We start from the raw sequence: 13004 nt of genomic DNA on the forward strand, positions 1-13004 counted from the left end.
TTCATGGAGAAGGATAAGCGCATGGACTTCATTTACAAATAAAGGTAAGACTATAAATGGTTTTCAATTTTATAAAAACTGCGATCAGACTAAGAAAAAAAATCTAATATTTAAAGACTAAATTTTGCCCTTAAATTTAAATTAGTTTGCTTTTCTTGTTATCCTTTTGTTGAACAATCTTTATTAAAATTGATTAAAGCATCAGAATTAAAAGCTTTTAAAAACAACTAAATATTTCAATTAAGGTCAAAATTGAAATCCGTTTTTTTTTGCTCACCACTCAATACTTTCATTTGTATTGAATGAATATGAATAGTGGATATGCAACGGCAAAGTTAGAACACATGGAGGGTGAGGTGCAAATGCGCTCTGTCTCTGCTATAAATGCAACGTTCTTTCTTAGCCAAATATGTACCTTACCTATAGTATGTGTGTGTAAAGAATGCTGATGAGATATGAAACATAACCGGTAGTCAATGTGCATGCTGCTAGTTGAATAGTGAACAAGATATGGGTTCATATATTTCTAAATTTGATTCTGAAGGAGTCAGTACCTCACCAACCATGAACAGCCATACAGTCTGCTGGTGCCCCTCATAGTGCCTAGGACTTTGTCTGTGCACCTGCATTACAGACATTCGTCAAGTGAGTATTTTCAGTATGCAGCTATCTGTGCAATGGACATTGTTGCAACATGAACAAATCTCACAAAATGCGTGCTTGTTTAAAGCTTAACAGCAACGTGCTTGCACAGACTGGTTTCTTGAGTTAAAACATTTGATCTTGCTGACTATATTTATTAGGCCACTTCATCTGTTTGATCATTGATTGTCAAGCTGTGTTTAACAGCATTATAAACAGTGTATTTTGTTGACTGAAACATAATTTGCATTGAAATGTGTAGGTCAGCATTTGTGGTCTTGCAACAGAGAAGAAAAAAAAAACTAAAATGGTACTAATCCTTATACATAATTTGATACTATCCGTATGCATGGTGTTCGGGTCAATACCTCGACTCAATACAAGTTAGAACCATTCAATGGGACTCTGTCTCTGTAGTTCGAACATAACGTGGCAAATGCGGACGCAGTATTGCATGATTGGCTAAGAATATTCGAATGCTTCAGTGACGCCACTGGACGGCCGAGTATAGCAAGTCAGTGTTGCTTCGAGTAGATAACAGTAAGTTCAGATGGTTTTTGGAATGTTGGTTTGGTGGGGCATAGTTTCCAGGACTAACATCGTCTGACGTAAACCCTTCGACAGCTCTGGAACTGCAAGTAATTTAGAACATATCGCCATTTGCTTGGTACATCGAAATCTATTTTTGGGCAGTTTGGTTTTGGCATCTGTCCTTCTGACATCTACTGGCAAACTGTGTAATGACAGCTAGGTATTAACAACGGTCATTGTTTTAAATTTTAGCCAATCTCAGACCTAAAATGACAACACCAACATTATTGTTACTCTGACTCTGATTAGAGTCGTAAAATATGGTTTGTTTTGAAAATTTGTTTGCCTGAAAAAAAATCAAATGAGGTGTGCCGAAGAGTTGAGTTCACGTCTCGCAGCCCAGTTTAAACAGGAAGCTCTTCATTACATTTGCTAAAAAAAGTCTATTTTAAGCACAAATCATTGCCATGATAACAAAATCATTTCAAGGACTTAAAAAAAACCAAATAATTCTTTGCTGAGAAATTATGGATTTCATAAACGCAGAATTTGTAGCCCAATTCGATTGGCCTCCCAGTCGCTAGTATTATATAAAAAGGCCAGAACAAAATAAAAATACAAATTGTTGACTCCACTGAAAACTAGAACGAAATAAAAATTTATTTCATAAAATAAAAACTAAAACTACAATTAATATCAGAACTGAAATATCACTTCTGTGTACTCCATTGGGCTCCTGACTTTCTATCAACCTCTTCGAACTTAAAAGACAGTAAATCCAGACTGTAGTATTTTTTGTAAAACAGATTTTTTTATAGAGATTGCATCTTACACCCTAATTTCCTAACTTATAACTTTATGCTAGTGATGTATTTGTTGTTTGGGGGGTTATGTCAAAACGTTGGTTGTCTTGTCTATAAATATACTTTTTCATGTCATTATTGCTTTTCATTGAGTGCTGGGCTGGGATTTGTGGTGAGTGGGTTAAATAGGACAAATGTTGGTCATGGAACCCCGAAAAATTTGCTACGAATGTTGAGTATAACTGCTATCATGATGCATCGTGCAGCTGCCTGGGGTATTATTTGTCGTCCAGGAGTAATGGTTGTCAGGGACGCCAGGGGTGATGACCCAGCTGGGACGCCATGAAGGACCAGAAGAGGGAGTTCGTCCGCCTTGGACCACGTGAGGGCCGCCAGCCAGGAGGCGCCCCGAGGCCTTGGGGACCCTGGATCTCAGCACTTCCGCCACACCAGGAAGTGCTGGGGGGAAGAGGAGAAGCGACACCCAGATTGCTTCAGGGAGTACAGCAGCCACTTCTGCCACACAGGGGCGTGTCGGCGGGTGATTGCCGGGGAGCACCTGAAGCATATCCGGGTGAGGATAAAAGGGGCCGCCTCCCTGAATTCAAGAGCTGGAGTCGGGTGGAAGAAGGACTAAGCAGGAGAAGAGAGTGTGGAGGCGGTCTGAAGAAGGCATTGTGTGGCCAGGACTTTGGGGAGTTTGTGGTGCACTTGAACTTGTATATATTTGTAAATAAAAGTGTGGTGGTGGAAAACAACATGTCTGCCTGTCTGTGCCCGGGTTCCATTCACATGGTGCAAGCACTGTTTGTAACATAAATAATTCTTAAGGCAAGAATCACATCCCAATTGTTATGCTTGTACTGTACATCACTATAAAAGCTTTCAAAAGCTAACACTCAAAGAAACCAGCTAAGTAAATAAATAAGTAAAAAGAAGGGAAAGCTGAAAATCTGATGTCAAAAAAACATTTTTACCTCAGTTTTTTGAATACAGTAGATAAGCTGTAGCACTGGTCAAGCCAAAGTATTACAGGATTTTAAAAAGTACACATGTACAATATATGGCCAAATGTTTGTGGACACCTGACCATCAAATATATATGAGCTTGTGGAACATCTAGATCCAAACTACAGTGGTGTGAAAAACTATTTGCCCCCTTCCTGATTTCTTATTCTTTTGCATGTTTGTCACTCAAAATGTTTCTGATCATCAAACACATTTAACCATTAGTCAAATATAACACAAGTAAACACAAAATGCAGTCTTTAAATTATGGTTTTTATTATTTAGGGAGAAAAAAAGTCCAAACCTACATGGCCCTGTGTGAAAAAGTAATTGCCCCCTTGTTAAAAATAACCTAACTGTGGTGTATCACACCTGAGTTCAATTTCCATAGCCACCCCCAGGCCTGATTACTGCCACACCTGTTTCAATCAAGAAATCACTTAAATAGGAGCTGCCTGACACAGAGAAGTAGACCAAAAGCACCTCAAAAGCTAGACATCATGCCAAGATCCAAAGAAATTCAGGAACAAATGAGAACAGAAGTAATTGAGATCTATCCGTCTGGTAAAAGTTATAAAGCCATTTCTAAAGCTTTGGGACTCCAGCGAACCACAGTGAGAGCCATTATCCACAAATGGCAAAAACATGGAACAGTGGTGAACCTTCCCAGGAGTGGCTGGCCGACCAAAATTACCCCAAGAGCACAGAGACGACTCATCAGAGAGGTCACAAAAGACCCCAGGACAACGTCTAAAGAACTGCAGGCCTCACTTGCCTCAATTAAGGTCAGTGTTCACGACTCCACCATAAGAAAGAGACTGGGCAAAAACGGCCTGCATGGCAGATTTCCAAGACGCAAAACCACTGTTAAGCAAAAGAACATTAGGGCTCGTCTCAATTTTGCTAAGAAACATCTCAATGATTGCCAAGACTTTTGGGAAAATACCTTGTGGACTGATGAGACAAAAGTTGAACTTTTTGAAGGCAAATGTCCCGTTACATCTGGCGAAAAGGAACACAGCATTTCAGAAAAAGAACATCATACCAACAGTAAAATATGGTGGTGGTAGTGTGATGGTCTGGGGTTGTTTTGCTGCTTCAGGACCTGGAAGGCTTGCTGTGATAGATGGAACCATGAATTCTACTGTCTACCAAAAATCCTGAAGGAGAATGTCCGGCCATCTGTTCGTCAACTCAAGCTGAAGCGATCTTGGGTGCTGCAACAGGACAATGACCCAAAACACACCAGCAAATCCACCTCTGAATGGCTGAAGAAAAACAAAATGAAGACTTTGGAGTGGCCTAGTCAAAGTCCTGACCTGAATCCAATTGAGATGCTATGGCATGACCTTAAAAAGGCGGTTCATGCTAGAAAACCCTCAAATAAAGCTGAATTACAACAATTCTGCAAAGATGAGTGGGCCAAAATTCCTCCAGAGCGCTGTAAAAGACTCATTGCAAGTTATCGCAAACGCTTGATTGCAGTTATTGCTGCTAAGGGAGGCCCAACCAGTTATTAAGTTCAGGGGGCGATTACTTTTTCACACAGGGTTATGTAGGTTTGGATTTTTTTTTCTCCCTAAATAATAAAACCATCATTTAAAAACTGCATTTTGTGTTTACTTGTGTTATATTTGACTAATGGTTAAATGTGTTTGATGAGCAGAAACATTTTGTGTGACAAACATGCAAAAGAATAAGAAATCAGGAAGGGGGCAAATAGTTTTTCACACCACTGTATATGTATTAAAATGAAGTTGGCCCTCTGTTTCTATAACAGCCTCCACTCTCCTGTGAAAATTTTCCATACATTTTTTGATTGTGTTAGTTGGAATTTGTGCATGAGCTCTTAATGAACATGAGCATTTGTGACTTCAGGTACTGACATTAATCAAGAAAACCTAGCTCACAATTAGTGGTCCACTGCATTCCATGGGTGTTCAGTAGGGTTGTGGTTAGGGCTCTGTGCAGGGCACATGAGTTCCTCCACATCAAGCACATCAAACCATGTCTTTATTGACCTGGAGTCATACTGGAACATAAAAAAAAAAAAAAAACATTTACAAACTGTCTAAAATGTGTTATGTATGAATAGTACTCTTAACTGGAACCAAGAGGCTTAGTTGAAAGCTTGAAAAACAACAACAAGATTAATGTACCTCCTCCACAAAAAAAACTTTATAGTAGGCACTATGCAATCCAGACGGTAGCATTCTCTTAGCATCCGTCAAACACAGATTCGTAAATCAGACTGCCAGATATGGAAGCGTGAATTAACAAGGGCTGGATGATATATATGGCTTACAAACTAGGTCTTAGTACTTTTAGGTCATGTGTCAATATTCAACACTTTCTATAAAATATTGTTGTATAAGTACGGCTGGGTTTAAAAAAAATGATTTTTTTTATTCAAATCAAACTTCATTTGCATAATTCAATAGCGAATCATAAAATCCCAAAATCGATTTTTTAAAAACATGCCATTTACAATGTAAGGCCTTTTCCCATGGAAGTATGAAGCTTTGTCCCCATTAGTCTTACATAACCAGCATCACGCAATGAGACCTGGCAGTCAAATATGTCGGAAGCTGCTAAAATGAATGTGTCATGCAGGCTAAAGGCTGATGTCTGGGTGCATTTCGGATTTCAAAAACATAGAAGATAGTGAAGAGCTGGAGAAAATCAAAGTAATATGTAATATGAGCAAAAAGTAGGTGAAATACACCAGAAATACCACAAATCCCGAAAAATTACTTAAGAACATACCATTCAGATGTGCAATCTGCAAAAATGTCCAGTTTGAAACAAACCCCACTGGAGAAAGCATTTGTGTTTAAAGTTGCCATCTAGTTCTATACATGCCCAAAAAATAACGGAGTCTGAGGCAACTTTCATACAGCATTGTTGAAAACAAACTCATGAATACGCTAGAACCATACTAAATTTTAACAACAAGCAAATATTTCAGCGAAGTGGCAATCCCAAATTTGTATGCAAACGTGAAACATTGAGTGGCAGTTGAAACCAGCCACAAGGCGAGTGATCTGGATGAAATGTTGTCTGAGGCAATACAAGAATGTGAGCTAACGAACAAAAACCCAGCCATCATAACGGACAATGGTGCAGATATGGTCAGAGCTGTGGAATTGATGGAGTAGCTGCACATTGGATGTTTCACAAACAGTCTCAATTAAGCCTCACAAGCAGCTCTCAAAATATCAGCCATTGCACGCTTGCTTGGCTGTGTGAGACATACTGCATCTTTTTTTTTCATTGTAGCACAATGGAAAGCAACAAGCTGAAAGAGAAGCAGATGATAGTGCAGTTGCCTGCATGTAAGCTGATAATCAATGAAGTGACCCAATGGGATAGAATGCTGGAGATGCTGGAACACCTGACCTGCTGGAGGATGCATGCAGGTAGGTATCCTCTTTCGGCTCGTCAAGCAAACTGGTATTTTTAATCCCAGGGACCAGTGTCCTTTCTGAGAGGATTTTTTCAACTGCTGGTGATATTGTTGCTGCATAAAGGAGCTGCCTCACTCCAGTGTGTGAATCAGCTCCTTTTCTTGCAGAAAAGTCTTACAATCTCAGAGAAGTGACTCAGTAGTGAAGAAGGGGCTTAGTGTCATGGATTTCATAGTATAGAGTGTCCACTTCAAAGGTTTTACAAGCATGTTTACAACACCCGTTTTCTTGCACTGTTTACAAACAAGATACTTTTTTACCGTAGATCCCGTTATATAAGCCGAGAATTTCGTCCTAGATTTTTGGCTTGGAGTTTGGGGGTCGGTTTATACAACGAGTATCGTTTCAGATTCAAGATTTCCAGCGCAATGCCGGTGTTGCCGATGAATACGGAAGTAAATAATGACGAAACCACAGAGCCATCTTTCAGATGAAGAAGTAACTTTGCATGCCGGTACTTTAAATTAAATAAAGAATTTATTCAAAAAAGTGTTTTAGTTGTTGATTTTATTAATAAAATTTATAATAAATTATCGGGAAGTTTAAAATGAAATTTTTTGTTTTGATTTACGATCAACATCTTGCTTTACGAAACAGATGCGGTCACGTGTATCCGCTTGAGAGATTGTAAACAAACAACCGAGACCGTTAGTAGCGTCAGTCGGAGCCCAGATACATGTGTTTGTGGATGTAATTTCCGTCATTGCAATGATTTACCTATATATATAATTCATTAAGACCATGCAAGCAAGACACATAATTGCTAAGGAAGGAAGAGAAGGTAAAAGTAAGCGATTGCAATCGAAACGAAGATGGACATTGTGTGGAAATATCTCCTCCCTTACTGCAGCCCAAAGATGTCAAATTAAATGGTGAGTACAGTATGAAATTGTTTCTAGAATAGAATGCCTTTATTGTCACTATAATGATCTACAATGAGATTAAAAGCAGCTCCTTCAGTGCAGAAAAAAGTTCTGTATTGGGCTTGAATAGTTGTTTTTTAGCCTTAGCATAACGCCGGATCTGCGGCCCCGCTTCTGCTTTCTTTCCCACCTCCGTCTGTGTTGTCTCCTAGACCCGACAACAATCCACGGAGAGTCCGCTGGTCTCGCTATGTTGTCTGGGATGTTGTGCGTGTGATGAAAAACACTTGAAACAGATGTCTGGCTCTGGACACCGATGTCTATAAGGTTCTGAATAGTATAGCAGATGTTCGCCAAACCGATCGTGCACAAACAAGGACAAAAAAAAAAAAAAAGTACAAAAACAACAAAAACGTGCACTGAAAAGGAGAGCCCTGTGCGGCTGTGACCATGCGTGCCGCCATGCTCCTAGCTTAATCGAAGTAGGCTTGGCACTTTTTATAACTTTTTGGTTAGTACATTAGAAAAATGATTGGTGTTTTGGTAAATTATGCACATTATATTATATATCAAAATTGCCGGCAGTCTCAAATTCTCGCCGATAAACATTATAAATATACCCGAAGAGACACTTTTAAGAAAATTTAGAAAATTTAGCTTGGAGAAGGGGGTCGACTTAAATACCGGTCATCGGCAAATACATGTAATTTAGTAGGTAGAGAAGAGGTTCAGCTAATACACCGGGTCGGCCTGTATTCCGGGATCTACGGTAACTTACTGTTGGTTTAAATTTTAATATATGATTGTTTGTATCTTTGTCATTTCACTGTATTTATTTTATTTAGTATGTATCTCTTCTAGTGCTGGGTGGTATGACCAAAATTCTATATCACTGTATTTTTCAAAATTATACCGGTTTCACGATATTCAACGGTATTTTTTTCCCCATGCATGAGTGGATGTTAACTACATTTTCCACTGCAATTACTGCAGAAGACTGGCTAAGAATAACCTATTCCAATGTCATGGGCATTGTACAAAAAACATTTTAATGTGCACACAAGTATTAATACAGGTTTGCATGGCCCCATAAAGTGATAGTTTTCAAGGGGGTGGCACTAATGAAAAGAAAGAATCACATTGCATGACAGTTGCAGTCAAAATATAGAACCTTTTAACTGAACAAATTTTTGGAACAACTTAAGCTAAAATTTTGACAACATATTTTCAAAAGTCCAAAGAGGCATTTAGACTTAGTAAAATATTCAGAGGTGCTTGTCAAAAGTTGTACTGCAATGAACATGTCTTAGAAAAGGAATAAATAGTGAATATTTTTTGAAAAACCAACTACACTTTGTTAATGTTAACAATTTCTGACTACTGACATGTTAAAGTGACTTTTTAAACAACTTTATCATCATTAAACTGCATGATATTTAAACTAATAAATAATAACAATAAAATAAATAATAGTTCAACATCCAGTAATAATACTATTATTTCAAGACTTCAAGCCCAGATGCATTACACAGTATTCAGCAAATAAAAATAAAATAAAACAAGTGCAACTTAGTGAGACATCTTTACCAACTGAACCATCATTTAGGCAAATTGCATTAATATGGACCGTGCTTCAAGCTAAGCTATATACATCTATACTAATAAAAGGCAAAGCCCTCACTGACTGACTGACTCACTCACTACATCACTCATCACTAATTCTCCAACTTCCTGTGTAAGTAGAAGGCTGAAATTTTGCAGGCTCACTCCTTATAGCTTACTTACAAAAGTAAGGTTTCATTTCGAAAATCTACGTGTAATGGTCATAACTGGAACCTATTTTTCTCCATATACTGTAATGGACTGCAGGTCGATGGCTGTGGGGGGCGGAGTTGCGTGTCACATCATCACGCCTCCCACGTAATCACGTGAACTGACTGTGAACGCAGTACGTAGAAAACAAGGAAGAGCTCCAAAGAGCGCTGAAGAAAAAACCCATACAAGCACAACAAAGCACGGTGTAAACCGTAAGTTTAAATTAAGTTTATAGACACACTCCCTCTGCTGTTTGTCACGCCTTCGACGAATACTTTATTAGCGAGATACAAGTTTAATGAGAAGACACAAGGTATAAACGAGACTTTGGATCACTTCGTAAAGGAGTTAAAATTGCTGAAACTTTTAAGTGCCGGGTCTTAGCTAACATTAAATAAAGCCATGGATATCGCAACATCACACAAGAGAGCAGCTCATGTCAACTGACTGAACGCAGTACGAGTGATCACTTTCATGCATCAAACCTGTTCAAAAAACGCATTACACAATTGACAAGGCAGGAAAAGAATATGCTCCGAGCTGAGCTCCACAGCTAACGCGGTCTTGCGGAAGCAACTTCGTAATGCTGCCACCAAATACTAACAGAAAAATCCACAAGTTAATACACACGCTGTCTCTACAGTTTCTCCACACTCAAAGTATTCCTCGCATCCCCGTTATACCCTCTGATCTCCCAGTTCAAATAAAATGCCTCCAATTTCCAGTAAGGCTCTGCTTCGCGATGACAAGTAATAAATCTCAGGGACAGACCCTACAAAAGGTTGCCATTGATTTGAGACAACATTGCATTTCTCCTGGACAACTATACATTACATTCTCATAAGTAAGCTCAGTGCACAGCTTGGTCATATTACAACCGGGGTGCTGAACTGACAACGTGGTATACAAAATGATCCTTAAAAGATAGTTATTGGTATATTTTCACTCAGTTTAAAAAGGTTTTCTTTTCTTCTTAATAACAATTTAAAAGCAGTACTTTGTCACTGCGAAGCGCAGGGATTTTGCTATATTCAGAATATATATTATGTATATAAATGTATATATATATATATATATATATATATATATATATATATATATATATATATATATATATATATATATATATATATATATATATATATATATATATATATATATAACTATATATAACTATATACAGTGGTGTGAAAAACTATTTGCCCCCTTCCTGATTTCTTATTCTTTTGCATGTTTGTCACACAAAATGTTTCTGATCATCAAACACATTTAGCCATTAGTCAAATATAACACAAGTAAACACAAAATGCAGTTTTAAAGGATGGTTTTATTATTTAGGGAGAAAAAAGTCCAAACCTACATGGCCCTGTGTGAAAAGTAATTGCCCCCTTGTTCACAAATAACCTAACTGTGGTGTATCACACCGGAGTTCAATTTCCTGATTCCTGCCACACCTGTTTCAATCAAGAAATCACTTAAATAGGAGCTGCCTGACACAGAGAAGTTGACCAAAAGCACCTCAAAAGCTAGACGTCATGCCAAGATCCAAAGAAATTCAGGAACAAATGAGAACAGAAGTAATTGAGATCTATCAGTCTGGTAAAGGTCATAAAGCCATTTCTAAAGCTTTGGGACTCCAGTGAACCACAGTGAGAGCCATTATCCACAAATGGCAAAAACATGGAACAGTGGTGAACCTTCCCAGGAGTGGCCGGCCGACCAAAATTACCCCAAGAGCGCAGAGCGACTCATCCGAGAGGTCACAAAAGACCCCAGGACAACGTCTAAAGAACTGCAGGCCTCACTTGCCTCAATTAAGGTCAGTGTTCACGACTCCACCATAAGAAAGAGACTGGGCAAAACGCCTGCATGACAGATTTCCAAGACGCAAAACCACTGTTAAGCAAAAGAACATTAGGGCTCGTCTCAATTTTGCTAAGAAACATCTCAATGATTGCCAAGACTTTTGGGAAAATACCTTGTGGACTGATGAGACAAAAGTTGAACTTTTTGGAAGGCAAATGTCCCGTTACATCTGGCGTAAATGGAACACAGCATTTCAGAAAAAGAACATCATACCAACAGTAAAATATGGTGGTGGTAGTGTGATGGTCTGGGGTTGTTTTGCTGCTTCAGGACCTGGAAGGCTTGCTGTGATAGATGGAACCATGAATTCTACTGTCTACCAAAAAATCCTGAAGGAGAATGTCCAGCCATCTGTTTGTCAACTCAAGCTGAAGTGATCTTGGGTGCTGCAACAGGACAATGACCCAAAACACACCAGCAAATCCACCTCTGAATGGCTGAAGAAAAACAAAATGAAGACTTTGGAGTGGCCTAGTCAAAGTCCTGACCTGAATCCAATTGAGATGCTATGGCATGACCTTAAAAGGCGGTTCATGCTAGAAAACCCTCAAATAAAGCTGAATTACAACAATTCTGCAAAGATGAGTGGGCCAAAATTCCTCCAGAGCGCTGTAAAAGACTCATTGCAAGTTATTGCAAACGCTTGATTGCAGTTATTGCTGCTAAGGGTGGCCCAACCAGTTATTAGGTTCAGGGGGTAATTACTTTTTCACACAGGGCCATGTAGGTTTGGATTTTTTTCTCCCTAAATAATAAAAAACATCATTTAAAAACTGCATTTTGTGTTTACTTGTGTTATATTTGACTACTGGTTAAATGTGTTTGATGATCAGAAACATTTTGTGTGACAAACATGCAAAAGAATAAGAAATCAGGAAGGGGGCAAACAGTTTTTCACACCACTGTATATATATATAACTATATATATATATATATATATATATACTATATATATATACTATATATATATATATATATATATATATATATAACTATATATATATATATATATATATATATATATATATATATATATATATATATATACTATATATATATATATATATAAAACTATATATATATATATATATATATATATATATATATATATATATATATATATATATATATATATATATACTACTAATAGGCAAAGCCCTCACTCACTCACTCACTCATCACTAATTCTCCAACTTCCCGTGTGGGTGGAAGGCTGAAATTTGGCAGGTTCATTCCTTACAGCTTCCTTACAAAAGTTGGGCAGGTTTTATATCGAAATTCTACGCGTAATGGTCATAACTGGAAGCTGTTTTTCCATTTACTGTAATGGAGATGAGCTTGAACGCCGTGGGGCGGAGTTTCGTGTGACATCATCACGCCTCCCACGTAATCACGCAGTACATAGAAAACCAGGAAGACCTCGAAAAAGCGCTGAAGAAAACATGCATTATATAATTGAGAAGGCAGCTAAACAATAAGAAGCGGCGAGTGACATATACAACCATATTCATGAGTTCTGCTACTGAAACAAAGCACGATGTAAACCTACACTTTAAATTAAGTTCATAGACAGGCTGCGCTGGCGTTTGTAATTTAGTGCCTGCCCATATAAGGCCGTCCGTCAGCGGCAATCCAATAGCAAACTCCACTAAATATTCACGGGTGAAGGACTGTGCTTATGGAGAGGAAGATGAGATGGTCAGGGTGGTGTTTGACACAAACTCAGCGAAACTGCGAGAGAAAGGACTAAGGTAACATTAAATACAGCCATGGACATAGCACGAGATGGCACCAGCACAGCTGGGAACCTTCGATGCATGTACACCGAGCGGCTCACGTGAACTGACGCAGTGCACAGATAAAAGCAACAGTTCCAAAGAGCTGAACAAAACCAATTACACAATTGAAAAGGCAGCAAAAATATGAAGCGTCTGATACATACAAGCATATTCATAAATCCAGCTACTGCGGAAACAAAGCACACGTGGAAAAAGTCAATGTCCCGCTAA

At 38.4% G+C, this 13004-nt stretch overlaps 1 protein-coding gene across 2 annotated transcripts in view; it reads right to left on the bottom strand.

The window, feature by feature from the left end:
- The window catches only part of LOC120529530 (ras-related protein Ral-A), an 88851-nt gene that overhangs the window by 37794 nt on the left and 38053 nt on the right, over positions 1-13004 (bottom strand). The window contains exon 1 of one of the 2 annotated variants that reach the window (XM_039753401.1): positions 4895-5000. The exons of the other annotated variant lie outside the window; for it this stretch is intronic. Within the exon in view, the coding sequence (XP_039609335.1) occupies positions 4895-4985 (91 nt within the window). The 5' untranslated portion in view covers positions 4986-5000. Of the gene's footprint in view, positions 1-4894; positions 5001-13004 lie in introns of those variants that run through there. 2 annotated transcript variants of the gene reach the window in all.

Source organism: Polypterus senegalus, chromosome 5 (genome assembly GCF_016835505.1).
Source record: "Polypterus senegalus isolate Bchr_013 chromosome 5, ASM1683550v1, whole genome shotgun sequence".
Lineage (NCBI taxonomy): Eukaryota > Metazoa > Chordata > Cladistia > Polypteriformes > Polypteridae > Polypterus > Polypterus senegalus.